General features: G+C 33.2%; 1 protein-coding gene across 1 annotated transcript in view; it reads right to left on the reverse strand.

Moving 5' to 3' along the window:
- The window catches only part of LOC107436771 (uncharacterized), a 61,868-nt gene that overhangs the window by 32,183 nt on the left and 16,228 nt on the right, over positions 1-13,457 (reverse strand). The window contains exons 2-3 of the mRNA XM_043043329.3: positions 6,036-6,354; positions 858-1,209 (exon numbers count right to left, since the gene is read on the reverse strand). Coding sequence (XP_042899263.1) covers positions 858-1,209; positions 6,036-6,354 — 671 coding nt within the window. The remainder of the gene's footprint in view (positions 1-857; positions 1,210-6,035; positions 6,355-13,457) is intronic.

The following is a 13,457-nucleotide window of genomic DNA, read 5'->3' on the forward strand; positions in this document are numbered from 1 at the left end:
TATGACTGATAATATTCCCATCAATGCCGTATTTTAATGTTTTTACAAAAGATTTTCTCGTGGTTGTAAAAGTTATGCCTTTAATATTTGAGCTCTTTAAATAAAGAATTAGTTGAAGTTGAAAAGAAAGGGTTAACTTTGTTCTACTATACATTTATAAAGCTAAACTACATGAAAAGAGCACAAATAATACTATATAAACAGATATGCTAAAATTTTGGTTTTACAATGATCGGTTTTACAATTACCTTCTCTATTTGCTTTTTTCTAGCATTAAGTATTTTGATATCAAAGAAGGTTCATTAACATAACCTTCCTTAATGTCCACTATGCCAATTCGCTCTAAATCGAAATAGATCAGAATGAGTAAAAATTGATACAATATGTATGTTTTTATGGCACTATTTGTGCTCTTTTCACATTGTTTAGCTTGATTAAAAAAATTCATTTAACACGTTGAATGCCACACCAATTTTACATGACTTGCCAGCCTGACCAAAATGATTTTCTCTGTATGTATTGCATTAATTTCTTCAAACCATTCTAGTAACGATAATAATATAAGAAAATTAAAATAACTAAAAATCTACTCGAATTATGTGTTTCTAATAATATTGGCTTCGCCGGTCACCGGTGACCCCCGTGGAGCTACGAACAAACTCAGTGCCGGTCACCGGTGACCCAAGTGTTAAATTCATATAAACCGCCATGGCAAATAAACAATTAAAACACATAAAAAAAGATCTAATAAATCTAATAGATCTAGCTGAATTTTTTTTCTGATCCATATTATATAGGTATGAGAATAACTTGACAACTTATCAACAACTTGATCACTTATAGAATTATTTCCCTACCTGTCCAGTATAAGTTCCTCCAGAAGACTGAGGTCACAAGCAATGTATTCAAGAGCAGCATCCGTAATCCTAGGACACCAAGACAGGTCCAGAATCCTGAGTTGTCTTAGATTCTCCGCCAAAAGTTCGACTCCGTCGTCCGTTACTTTGGAGCATCCGGAAAGGGATAAAATTGTTAGGTTGGGCAAGACATGCACAAGATTGAGAAGGCCATGGTTGGTCAGCTCCCAGCACGATCGGAGCCGGAGAACCTGCAAAGTACCCCCTTGTTGCGGACCGAAGAAAGCAAGAGCAGCATCTGTCACGTGGTATGCCTGTAGATTGAGCTCCCTTAAGCTGGGCAGCAATTGAGCTGTAAAATCAATGCTAATATTACAAATCATAACAATATTTATGTATACCCTCAAACATACACCCAGTATTTCTAGATAAACTTCTCTTCAAAAACTATTAGCTAATTTTTCAGTTCTCGCAATCATAATTGTTACAAAATTAATACATTTTTAGACATAAAAAATTCCACCCTCCAATTTCGAAACTAAAGTTTGAAAGTATTAACAGTTATCTTCATTGCACGCGGAAAAATAAAATTGTACACGCGGATTCGGAGAAGCGAACGAGAAAGCGGTAAATATATTTTACCAATCAGGTTCTTCGCGTGCATTGTAAACGGTATCTAAGGACTGCCCGAAAGAAAAGTTGCAACAACAGCCGCGTGTGACTTCTAGCAGCCGTGGTATAAAGGAAGGTATGGTGATAAATAGCATTTAAGATTGAGGATAAAAATTCATGGAAGTAAAGTGGAGGCTGTAAACAAACATGAATGCTTAAAAAAACAATGTTCTACAGTACGATTTTTTTTGTGCCAGAAGGTGATCGTGATCAACACTGTGTGATGCAGGCATTTTTAACCTGAATGGTGACTGTTCATTTCGATCGCGGCTTAGGACAAATGGATGTAAACGTTTTGGTGAAGGGTATGCATTAATATCGTTTCTACCCAGAGAATTGAATACCATGACCAGCAAACATCATGACTTCTAATAAGTCCATTTGCTACTATTGATGAAGTGATTAAAGATAAACGTAGAGTTGAAAGTATGTACTCTGTGTAGCATAAAATTTGTGTAGCACTAAAGAATATACATAGAAGAGGATGGCTAGCTTTCATAGACACAATGTAAATTTGTCCCTCAAGGGTTGGTACGGTTCCTATGTGCAAAGGAAAAAGCAACATTTAGGAGCACAGCAGCAGAGTTTCTTTTCGAAACGGGCTCAATCACTGCTGATTTAGGGGAGGGAAGGAATTATTCTCTTTTCACTGATGATTGATGTGTTGCATATCGTGCATCAGTATTTTACTATTTAATAAGATATATAAGATATCATCCATGTTGTGAAATATTGAGATAGAGAGAAAGAATAAAATAGTGGTTGGCAGGAAGCAGCGTTCACAACACAACTGGTTAGATGACGTATAGTTTGTCTACGGTAAGAACTCCTCCCTCCACAAAGTCTGAGACCGTCTGCTGCTATGGAAACAAGAATAGCGCATTTCAGGGTGGGTAGCTTCTCTACACTCTATGGCTGACACAGTAGACAAAAGAAAAAGATTCCCTTTCTCTCTGGGGCCACCCCACCCAAAACCTGTTCTAAACAATGAACCCACACCACTACTTGAAATAGTTATACCTCGTTACCATAGTCACCGACTCGGATCCAGACGAAGGGCTAGGGGTGTTCTTACTTTAGACAAACTATGGCTTCTAACTGTCCCTTTGCTTACTGTGCATGTGTGCTGAATCTTAGTACTTACAATGCTCTGCAAAATCGGAGTATACTGCGCCCTTCTAAGTTGTATTTCTGTTATAGCATCCTGTACTGAGCAGTTCCCCACGTTAGTTACATATTAGGAAAGCTCCTTTCTATATTCTTTGGTTGCACCCAATTTAAGTTAAGGAAAGCTGCAATCCTCTTTCGCCATTGAAAATCATACTAAGGTTTATGCTCAATTCTGGGCGCACCATCTCACGCACAACTTTACATTAACTTTTAATTCTGTCATCTGAATTAGTTAATCAATTATATTAAATTTACGTGTAATCTTCCTACATTCCATAATGATTTTAAATGGGGGCACTACTATATTTCTGATGTTATTTCACGTTACCACTTTTCAATAGAGCTACCCTTGTAATAAAAGTTGTTAAAAAGTTGTTAACAATTTCAACAGCATTTTGAAAAAGGATCGCCTGAGGGTTAATCTTCAAATAGTTGAAGGCTCTATCATTAGACAATGATATGCCACAAAAATATTTAAAGAAAAAAAAACATAGTTCCTTTAAATATGATGTATTTGCAGAATACAGTTTTCTCTTTAAAAATATTTTTCACCAATTTTAGTGAATCAACATAGAATCCTTTCCGTACTATTAAAATATCGATTCTAAAAAACTGACTGTTTTACTGCTTTAAGTATTTTCGGTCTTAAATTCCACCATCAAAAAGACCAACATTTACAAAGTTTTTGTAATATTTTGTTTTATTATTTAAAGTAGTGGCAAAATTTATACTTATATTTACTTCCTGGATTTATAAGTACAGTTTAAAATGTTTTTGTCACCATAATAAATAATGAATAAAATAAACATATAATAAGATGTGTAACAATCAGACAGTATGCATTTAAGCCTTCGTAAAATTGAAGAAAAAAAACAACAACAACAAAACTTCTAACTACAATTGTTATTTATACATGGGAATATCATCCTCACTTACAGTTGGGATACTACACACTCATACTCTGAGAAACATATATTCCCTATATACTTTGGAAAATCATCCTCACTTACACTTGGGATACATATTGACAATATACAGTTTGAAAAACCATGCTCACTTATATTTGGGATATTATATACTCATACACTGGGATACAAAAACTCACTCTGCACTCTTATAGAGGGATGAATATATTCACTATACACTTGGAAAAATCATCTTTACTTATACTTGAGATACTATACACTCACTCTACACTCTTATAGGGGTATGCATATACTCAATATACAATTGGAAAAATCATCCTTACTTATGCCTTGGATACTACACACTCACTCTACACTCTTATAGGGGGATGTTTATACTCAATATACACTTGGAAAAATCATCCTTACTTACTTACGCCTGGGATACTCTACACTCTTATAAAGGGAAGCATATACTCAATATACACTTGGAAAAATCATCTTTACTTACGCCTGGGATACTATACACTCACTCTACACTGTTAGAGGGGGATGCATATACTCAATATACACGTGGAAAAATCATCCTTACTTACGCTTGGGATACTATTCACTCATACACTGGGATACATATACTCATTAAACACTTGGGAAAATGATCCTCAGAAAGCAGTAAAAGTTAGGTATGCCCCAAAAGCTCTTTAAAAATGAGTAAAATTTGTCTCAAATAGATATTAAAAAAAGTATAATGATTTTTCTCAGAGCAAACCTTTATTTGACAGTTATATTGCGAGGGAGCAGTAAGCAGCAGTTTCGATGTTTTTAACCCAATTGAGTCCAGCGTCCTTTCAAAAAACTGGTTCTGTTTTTTTTGTTTAAAAAAGTAGCAGGACAACTATTTCATAGCTGGGATTTATAATGAAATATATAGTTTTGTCTACCGTCACATGTTAATAATATGAACTGATCTGATCTTTTTTCATGAGCTGCGCAACGGAGAGGCCCCTATCCCATCCGTCGTGAATTATTTATCGTTGTATAAGTTCTTTGAGATCAGCAGACTATGTGGTAGCTGTCAAGAATAATATGAATTATTATATTTAAATCAGAAGTGCATTCACAATTTATATTTCTAAAGTGATAGGTAATTGAAATAAATAAAAAGCTTTAAACAAATGTGTACTGTAACTTTTTTATCTATATGTTTTTGATATATAGACAACTTTTCACGTCTAGACCTGACTGGGTTAAGAATTAAAACACATGAAAGAGTGTTTGTAAATTTTCTCCTGTTGAACAGGTCATGCTATACAGTTATCACGACAAATTCTTCCCACTGGAAGTTTGAGGTTGTCTGCTGCTATGGAAACAGTAAAACAATTTCTGGTGAAGAAAGGACATGATTGTCCGATGTCGAAGTGACTTATTTTGAATTGGGTTAAGAGTTTATTTTCGAATAGTGACTTTGAACATTCACTAACCATTTACTACTATAAATAATAAATTCATTATTACAAGAAGATTTGAACTTTCAATTGGTATCTCTTACGTTCCCGTACTTGGGCTTTACACAAGCTCTGTAGAAAACCGATAGTCTTAGTAATAACTGCGCTGCGCAGAACTTACATGCGTGTGCGTACGAAATGCTATGTTGAAGTGCAAGATCTCTCGAAAAGAGAGACCCTGCACACTCACGTATGCAAGTTTTACAACGGTGGTTACCAACTGGCGGCCCGCGAACTGAAATATATTAGTTGTCATTTTTCGTGGACAATTTTCGTAAAAAATCTATATGGGTTTTAAATACTTTTAAGTTTTATATCTTGACAATTTGATGTCTGTTGCACATTAGTTGTTTAATACATAGGTGCACTTTAAGTTATTGCAGCCAGAATTTTTTTATCTGCAATTAAATTAAATACTTCTCAAAATCTACTTCTCATTTTAATTTGTAATTCAATACTTTTGTTTTGTACAACTTGATAAAAACCTGACAGTAATACTTAATGTTCCTTCAAATATAAAAGAGTCTATTATAAAATTTTGATAGAGTTGCGGCCCGCCATTTGACTGGTGTTTTTAATTGCGGCCACCGGCCTCATATAAGTTGGATGGAAACCCCTGTTCTACAAGCTCTATAAAGATTCGAAGACATTCTGTAATAACTGCGCAGCGCAAGACTTGCGTGGGTTGCTATATTGAAAGTGTAAAATCGCAGGTGAATGTTCGGGCTCCAATATCGAAAGGGTAAAATCGCGGATGAATATAATGGAAGTTCTATTGAACTTTCAATATATTCCCCGCTATATTGTATTAAAATTGCGCGGGTGAATGTGCGGGATGTAATATTGAAAGTGTTAAAACTTTCAAGTCCACAGGTATTGGGAAACCTGCTCTTTTGAGAACAAAAAAAGTAGGAAAAAAATATTACCTATGGCAGCCACTGACTCGTCCGCGACGTTGATGCAATCAGCTAAGGTGAGGTGAGTAATACGAGGGTGGAGACTTGCCCACAGTCCGGCATCTGTCACCTCATTACAACCGGACATTTCAAGATGGACAACTCCGTGGAAGAACTCCAATAGGACTTCGTGACCTTTATCGGTCACATTGCAACAGCGTAAAAGTAGCGACCGGATCTGCCGGACATATGTGTTAGGAAAATTACTGACCACGTCATAGACGTCATCGTCACCAGCTCCAAACAAACACAATGATGTGAATCCTCTCTTTTCTAAACTGGAATACACCTGAAATAAGAACATTAATTTTAATAACTTCGTTGCAATTTTCAATCTATTGATATTTACCACGGGTTTGCAATGGGCGAATTGCCGTCGAATAATTTCCAAAAAGTGGCATAAAATACCATAAACAAAAGTGCAAAAAAAAAAACAAACAAGAAATGTTAAACTTTTTTCAGTTCAAATTTTTGGATTTTAGCTTCTTTTCTTCACTGTTTCGACCGCATAGGTGCAGTGACAGAGGCCATGTGCCCACTACTCAATAATGTTTCAAAACTTCAGAAGTATTCCCTTCAAAATTCAATGTTATGCTTTTTAAACTTCACAAAAATCCTATTATTCAACAATTTAGTTAAGTTTAGCTGGTTTTTATACAACTTGGCAAATCAGTTAAATGATAGATTAAAATTTATTAAATGTATTTTCTTTAAATTTGTTACTATTCAAACGCAATCACTTCAATTAAAAAAAAATGACGTACTGTTACTTTACTGCAACTTTAATAGTTTTTCATAAAATTATTTTTTAATTATAAATTATTTTTAACATGGTGCAACAAATTTTACAAGCATTCTTTCATTCTTTGAAAAGTGTTTTAATAAGAATCTAAATCAGTTTTGTTTCATAGTGTTGAACTGTACACAGTATTTCGTGTTTTGAACTCGAGATTTGTTTTATGCATAAATTTACGTAAGAAAAATCTGATAGATTAGTTACGCTGAAGAATATTAATGCACGCAAATTACAGTATTATATTAGTATACAAATATTAGTATACTGTTTTAAATTACAGTTAAAGAGATTCGTAAATGATTTACAACTTAACGATCAGATTGCTCATTGCTGCATTTCTTTCATGCAAAAATTGCGTAGAATACATGTATCAGTCCGTTTGGTAAGCAAAAATATTAAATTACTGTTGTGAACTCACGATCAGATTGCTGCATTTCTTTCATGCAAAAATTGTGTAGAATACATGTATCAGTCCTTTTGGTAAGCAAAAATATTAAATTACTGTTGTGAACTCACGATCAGATTGCTGCATTTCTTTCATGCAAAAATTGTGTAGAATACATGTATCAGTCCGTTTGGTAAGCAAAAATATTAAATTACTGTTGTGAACTCACTAAAGTTGTTATAACAATATAAGTTTAGATTTAAGTGTTATTTTAAAAATGATTACTTAGAAGAACTACTTATGTTCACTAATAGATCTTAATAGAATCATAATGGAAATATTCGGACATTAGAAGTGGAGGCACAAACGTTCGTAAACATAATTCTTTTTAGTACATATATTAAGTGAATTATTTCAGTTTTCGTAGAAAAAAAACTGTTTTATGCCAAGAAACAACAATTACTGCGATGCGATCAACGAGGTTGGTGAGAGGCAACGAACAGTTAAATATTAGATGCCGCTAGTTAAATATTAGATGTTTGTTGTATCTAATGACTATAGGGCAAGCCTAACTCGATAGCCATTGGCCTTGTGAATTAAGTCATGAATATGAGCCTTTCGTTCGACAAGAAAGTACTGAAAGGATACATTAGTTAAGCAATCGTTGACTAAGTAGTTTAACACGTTCACGCCGGGAGAAGTGAAAATACTGGTACGGGAAAAGAGAAAGTACTGGTAGAAGAACTATTTCAATATTAGATAATATTCGGTAGGAGTTAATTTATTCTCAACAATAACAATTAACTGTAAGGAAATTTATCACGGCGAAGAAGCAATTCAATATAAAAATTGCATCCGTTAAAAACAATTGGTAGTTATGGATTTTTATTATTCCCGGAAAAAAAACTGAAAAATGAAATTTATTTGTTACCAGTTTTTACTCCGGTGCGCTGCCAAGATGAGACAATCTAGAGTGACCCACCGGTGGGTCACCCCGGCGTGAACGTCTTAAATTAAAAAAAAAATTATCTATGCCTTGTTAAGTATACCATTAGTCATAGACCTTAACACTAGATGGTGTAAGGAAGTCATTTTGACTGCTTTTAATTTCAATTAGAAAAACAATGATGTATATAATGACACGATTTCTTAGAATTGTGTACAACATATAATTTTTTTATTGTTACTATTTGCTAATAACTTGTTATATAACTGTAAATAATGTAAAAAATATTAAAAATTAATTTTAAACAAATTTCCTTTCACATTATTTACTCTTTTACAATTCAGTCATTTTGGGTAATATAGGTACATACTAAGTTTTAGTCTTTCTAGTGTTAAGCATACTACCACTATGTGAAAAATGTATGTTAAGAAGTCCGAAATGGTGAGAAAAGAGAACCTTTGTTCCAGAGATATTATAGATAAGTTATTTTGCAACTTTTATGCCAAGAGCAAAAATTAATAGTAAGTTCTGCTATTTCTCAAGCTGAGATATTATTTATTATTTACCATATACTTAGTGAAAATGTATTCATTACAAAACTAAACATTTGATGTATAAAAATGTACAATTCTGGATAGTAAAATAAACTACAATATATTTGGCTGTTTATGAAAAGCACATTCATTGAAATTTCAAATCGTAATAGTATCGTAAACTGTAACGACTCGAAATCGTAACTGGCATGACACGTACTTCTGAAAGGCAATAATTTCATACTTTACTAAAAGTTAATGTCTATTTTTTTTTCCAAAAAGAATATAGTAATAAATATTTTATCATCTATGCGCAAGAAATCTTTGCTTCCTTCATTTAATGGGAAAACTTTCCGAAATGTTTCCAAAGATCCCGAAACCCCAAGAAAGAAACAGCAATTTACAAAATGCCGGCAATAACTATTAAATATACGAGAAAATGCTACGTCTCGTGCATATTTTCAAGATAAACAGGATTTCAAAAAACGTCTCCTTGTAACATTTAGTTTCTTGAGTTTTCGTTCATTTTCCTCATTTCAGCAATATTACGGCAACGAGAATTTTTATTTTATTTCTTTTCAAGTATGAGATACAGTTTATAATTAATGGTGTTCATTTTTAAAGTGTTAACTTAAATAAATACCCTATTTAATGTTATATATGGTGTTTAGGTGTTCATTAACACATAATTTAGATTTAAAAACCATGGAAAAAGGACGTTTTTTTATGAACTTTGTTACATTACTTTCCATCAAGAAAATTACTAGAAACAACTTCAGATAAGAGTTGGATTTAATAATTTTCCTTTACCCTTTTAACTAATATGTGCCTAGCGTACTTTAAAAATGTCTGTTCCTTAAAAAAAGTAGCAATATCAAAGTTTTATTACTGGAATAATGGTAAACTTATTTAAATTCTAATGGTGTTGCTGTTGTCATCGGCCATTAAGGCCGAGGTGGTTTGACTGTTCTTGTTTTACAGTGGCGCCATCTATGGCCAAACATCCAACTTCGGCCACACCCATACGTCACACCCGTTTACAGGGCGGACCCATTCAAAAATGCATTCATTCATCCACAGATCGTAATTTTGACCTGAACCTGAGAACGATCAATCTCCAGTTCAGTACCTCCGGAGGTATTGATTTGTTATGGGAAAATGGGGGACTTTGTGACCCAACAAATGTAACGCGCACCAGTCACCATTTACTACACAGGGAGTCTTCGGCCGGCTGGATTCGAACTCCCGTTCCACAAACGAGAGTTAGCGCCCTGCCAACCAGGCAATCCCGGCCGTGATTCTAATTTGAATACCAACTATTAATAGCAATATTTAAATGTTGAAATTTTTTTTGATCGCGAAGATTAAATTCTCAACTTCATATTATTATCCTTCAAATAAAAACTAAAAAATTTACTTTATAAAAAAACAGTATTTATCGGTTATTGGTACGATGAAATCAAGTTTGCTAACAATTAAAACAACAGTGCCGGATTACCCATTAGGCAATGGCCTGGGGCCCTCAATGAGTAGGGGCCCCCTAAAAATGGATTTTTTTAAATGAATTTAAAAAATTAAGAAAAACAATGATTTTTTTTTTTAAAAAAAATCAATTTTAAATATATATTACAATTTTTTCAAAATGTTATGATTATTTTTTAGTTCTAATTTAACAAAATAAAGTAAAATTTGATTTATTATTATTTATTTTTATTTTAAATATGCTTGCTTAAATGAAAAGATATATAAATACTTTTATATTTGAATAAATAAAAAATATACGAGAAAAACATTTTTATCGAAAGGCCATAAAAATTTGAATGGCCTACGGCCACGCGTACGTTTAAGCCGGCCCTGTAAAACAAAGTCAGATTCTGATTTACGCAGGTCACAGGCTATAGATAATACACATAGGTGCATCGAGTATGACATTATCGTGAAAATTATTCAAACCGATATTTATTGAATATATTATTGTGAATGTTGTTCATTTTATTCTGATTCACGCAGGTCACAGGCTATAGATAATACACATAGGTGCATCGAGTATGACATTATCGTGAAAATTATTCAAACCGATATTTATTGAATATATTATTGTGAATGTTGTTCATTTTATTCTGATTCACGCAGGTCACAGGCTATAGATAATACACATAGGTGCATCGAGTATAACATTATCGTGAAAATTATTCAAACCGATATTTATTGAATATGATATTATTGTGAATGTTGTTCATTTTATTCTGATTCACGCAGGTCACACGCTATAGATAATACACATAGGTGCATCGAATATGACATTATCGTGAAAATTATTCAAACCGATAATTATTGAATATGATATTATTGTGAATGTTGTTCATTTTATTCTGATTTACGCAGGTCACAGGCTATAGATAATACACATAGGTGCATCGAGTATGACATTATCGTGAAAATTATTCAAAGCGATATTTATTGAATATGATATTATTGTGAATGTTGTTCATTTTATTCTGATTCACGCAGGTCACACGCTATAGATAATACACATAGGTGCATCGAATATGACATTATCGTGAAAATTATTCAAAGCGATATTTATTAAATATGATATTATTGTGAATGTTGTTCATTTTATTCTGATTCACGCAGGTCACAGGCTATAGATAATACACATAGGTGCATCGAGTGTGACATTATCGTGAAAATTATTCAAAGCGATATTTATTGAATATGATATTATTGTGAATGTTGTTCATTTTATTCTGATTCACGCAGGTCACAGGCTATAGATAATACACATAGGTGCATCGAGTATGACATTATCGTGAAAATTATTTTTCAATTAACTGACACCAATGTAAAAATTAAGATTAATGTGGAAAATTTCGAAAGTATATATTTCACAAGTCATCGCGATTTTAAAATTTGCATTCATTTGTGAATGTTTATGTGAGGGTCACCTCAAAGAAACTGTCGCCAACACATGGGCCTTGTATAACTGATAAGTAGAAGATGTAAGGTAGGATAGAACCTAACGTACGCACATTTAAGACAAATCACTCAAGTCTCAACTCCTTCCTGGGTCTAAATATTAAGAAAATTAAGTTTTTTAAAAGTAAAAATATTTCGTATAGGTTAAAAAAAAGTTAAATAAAGCTGTCTGACAACGCTATCAGCTCATTTTAGTTGCCAATTAAATGTGTCAAATAAAAACAAAGGCTGATTTTAAATTTTAAACGTAAATTATCATTAACTTCGTTTCGCTGTCTTTTAGTTCTTGAATAACGCCATTATATATAAATTATTTGTTAAAGTTTATTTTTTTGCTTTAAAATGCATTGTTTACTGTTTCAGAAATTACATACATGTATTCTTTTAAATTATTCTTTTGCTTTAAAAACATGCATTATTATAAATTAAAGAAGTTTAAAACAGCTAAAGTTCTTTGGGGAGAGTAGAATTCGACCATGTCAACCGTTATCTATGAATAGGTACCCCATCGTAGAATCGAGCTTACAATTAACATGTTTTATATACTGGTGAATTGGAATTTCGTAGTCTAGACCCACTACTGTACTCCCCACCAGAATTATAGCTGTGGTAGAATTCGATGAATGGATACCAAAAGTTGAACCATTGCCGTCTTCTGAGAAGCCGGGAGAGCTGTATTAAGATCACCGTACTTTTTAGTACTAATTGTAAGTGTAATAAGTTCACCGTCACTCATGTGCTGCCATTAGCAGACGAGTGTATACAGGCCGACGTTGTCCGTGATCGAGACAAGGTAGCAACAGCACGAGTAGGTGGCGTGTTCATCCATCCATCGATGGTTGGCGTGTTCATCGATGTGTTCAATCAAGTTGGCTTTTCTGCCAAGGTAAGCGCGTTCACATCACGTCAGAATGTGGTGATGGTAACTACAGACAATGTCAACTTTCATCTATGGAAGGGTACCTTCTTTACTGTAATTTTGTAGTGGTAGACACACTACAGTTCATTTCGTTTTGGCAAAAAACCCTTACAAATGAAATTCATTGACTCGCATAGTTAATTATAGCAAATAAGTGCACAGCTTGATTTTGGCAAAGATGGTAATTTGACTTATTAGCCATTAAACGTGTCATTAAAACGTTCACGCCGGGAAAAGTTCAAATACTGGTAGAAGTACTATTTCAATATTAGTTCATTTTCTCAAGAATAATAACAACGTTAAATTAATATTTTGAACTATATTAATTATAAAAAATTTATAAGTATCTACCACTTTTATTTTAAGACACTTTTAAATATATAAATAAAATTTCTTAGAGCGGACAACGGTAGGATATTTTTATTTTGACGTTTAAATGCATAGCAACCAATTAATTTAAACGGTTGCTGAGACTTGTATAAGAATCATTTTGGAGTTATTAACGCGTCCAGGCCTAAAAGCGGGACGGAAAAGAGAAAATACTGGTAGAAGAACTATTTCAATACTAGATAATATTTGGGAGGAGTTAATCTATTCTCAACAATGACAATTCACTGTAAGGAAATTTACTATAAAAATTACAACCGTTATAAACAATCGGTAGTTATGGATTTTTTTTTATTCCCGGAAAAAAACTAAAAAATGAAATTTATTGTTACCAGTTTTTACTCCGGTGCGCTGCCAAGATAAGAAAATCCAGCGTGACCCATCGGTGGGTCACCCCGGCGAGAACGTGCTAAGATAATAAGCAGTTTTTTTTATGCAAGTATGTGT

The sequence above is a fragment of the Parasteatoda tepidariorum genome, chromosome 9 (genome assembly GCF_982258835.1).
Source record: "Parasteatoda tepidariorum strain Cologne lab strain chromosome 9, Ptep-v5.0, whole genome shotgun sequence".
NCBI lineage: Eukaryota > Metazoa > Arthropoda > Arachnida > Araneae > Theridiidae > Parasteatoda > Parasteatoda tepidariorum.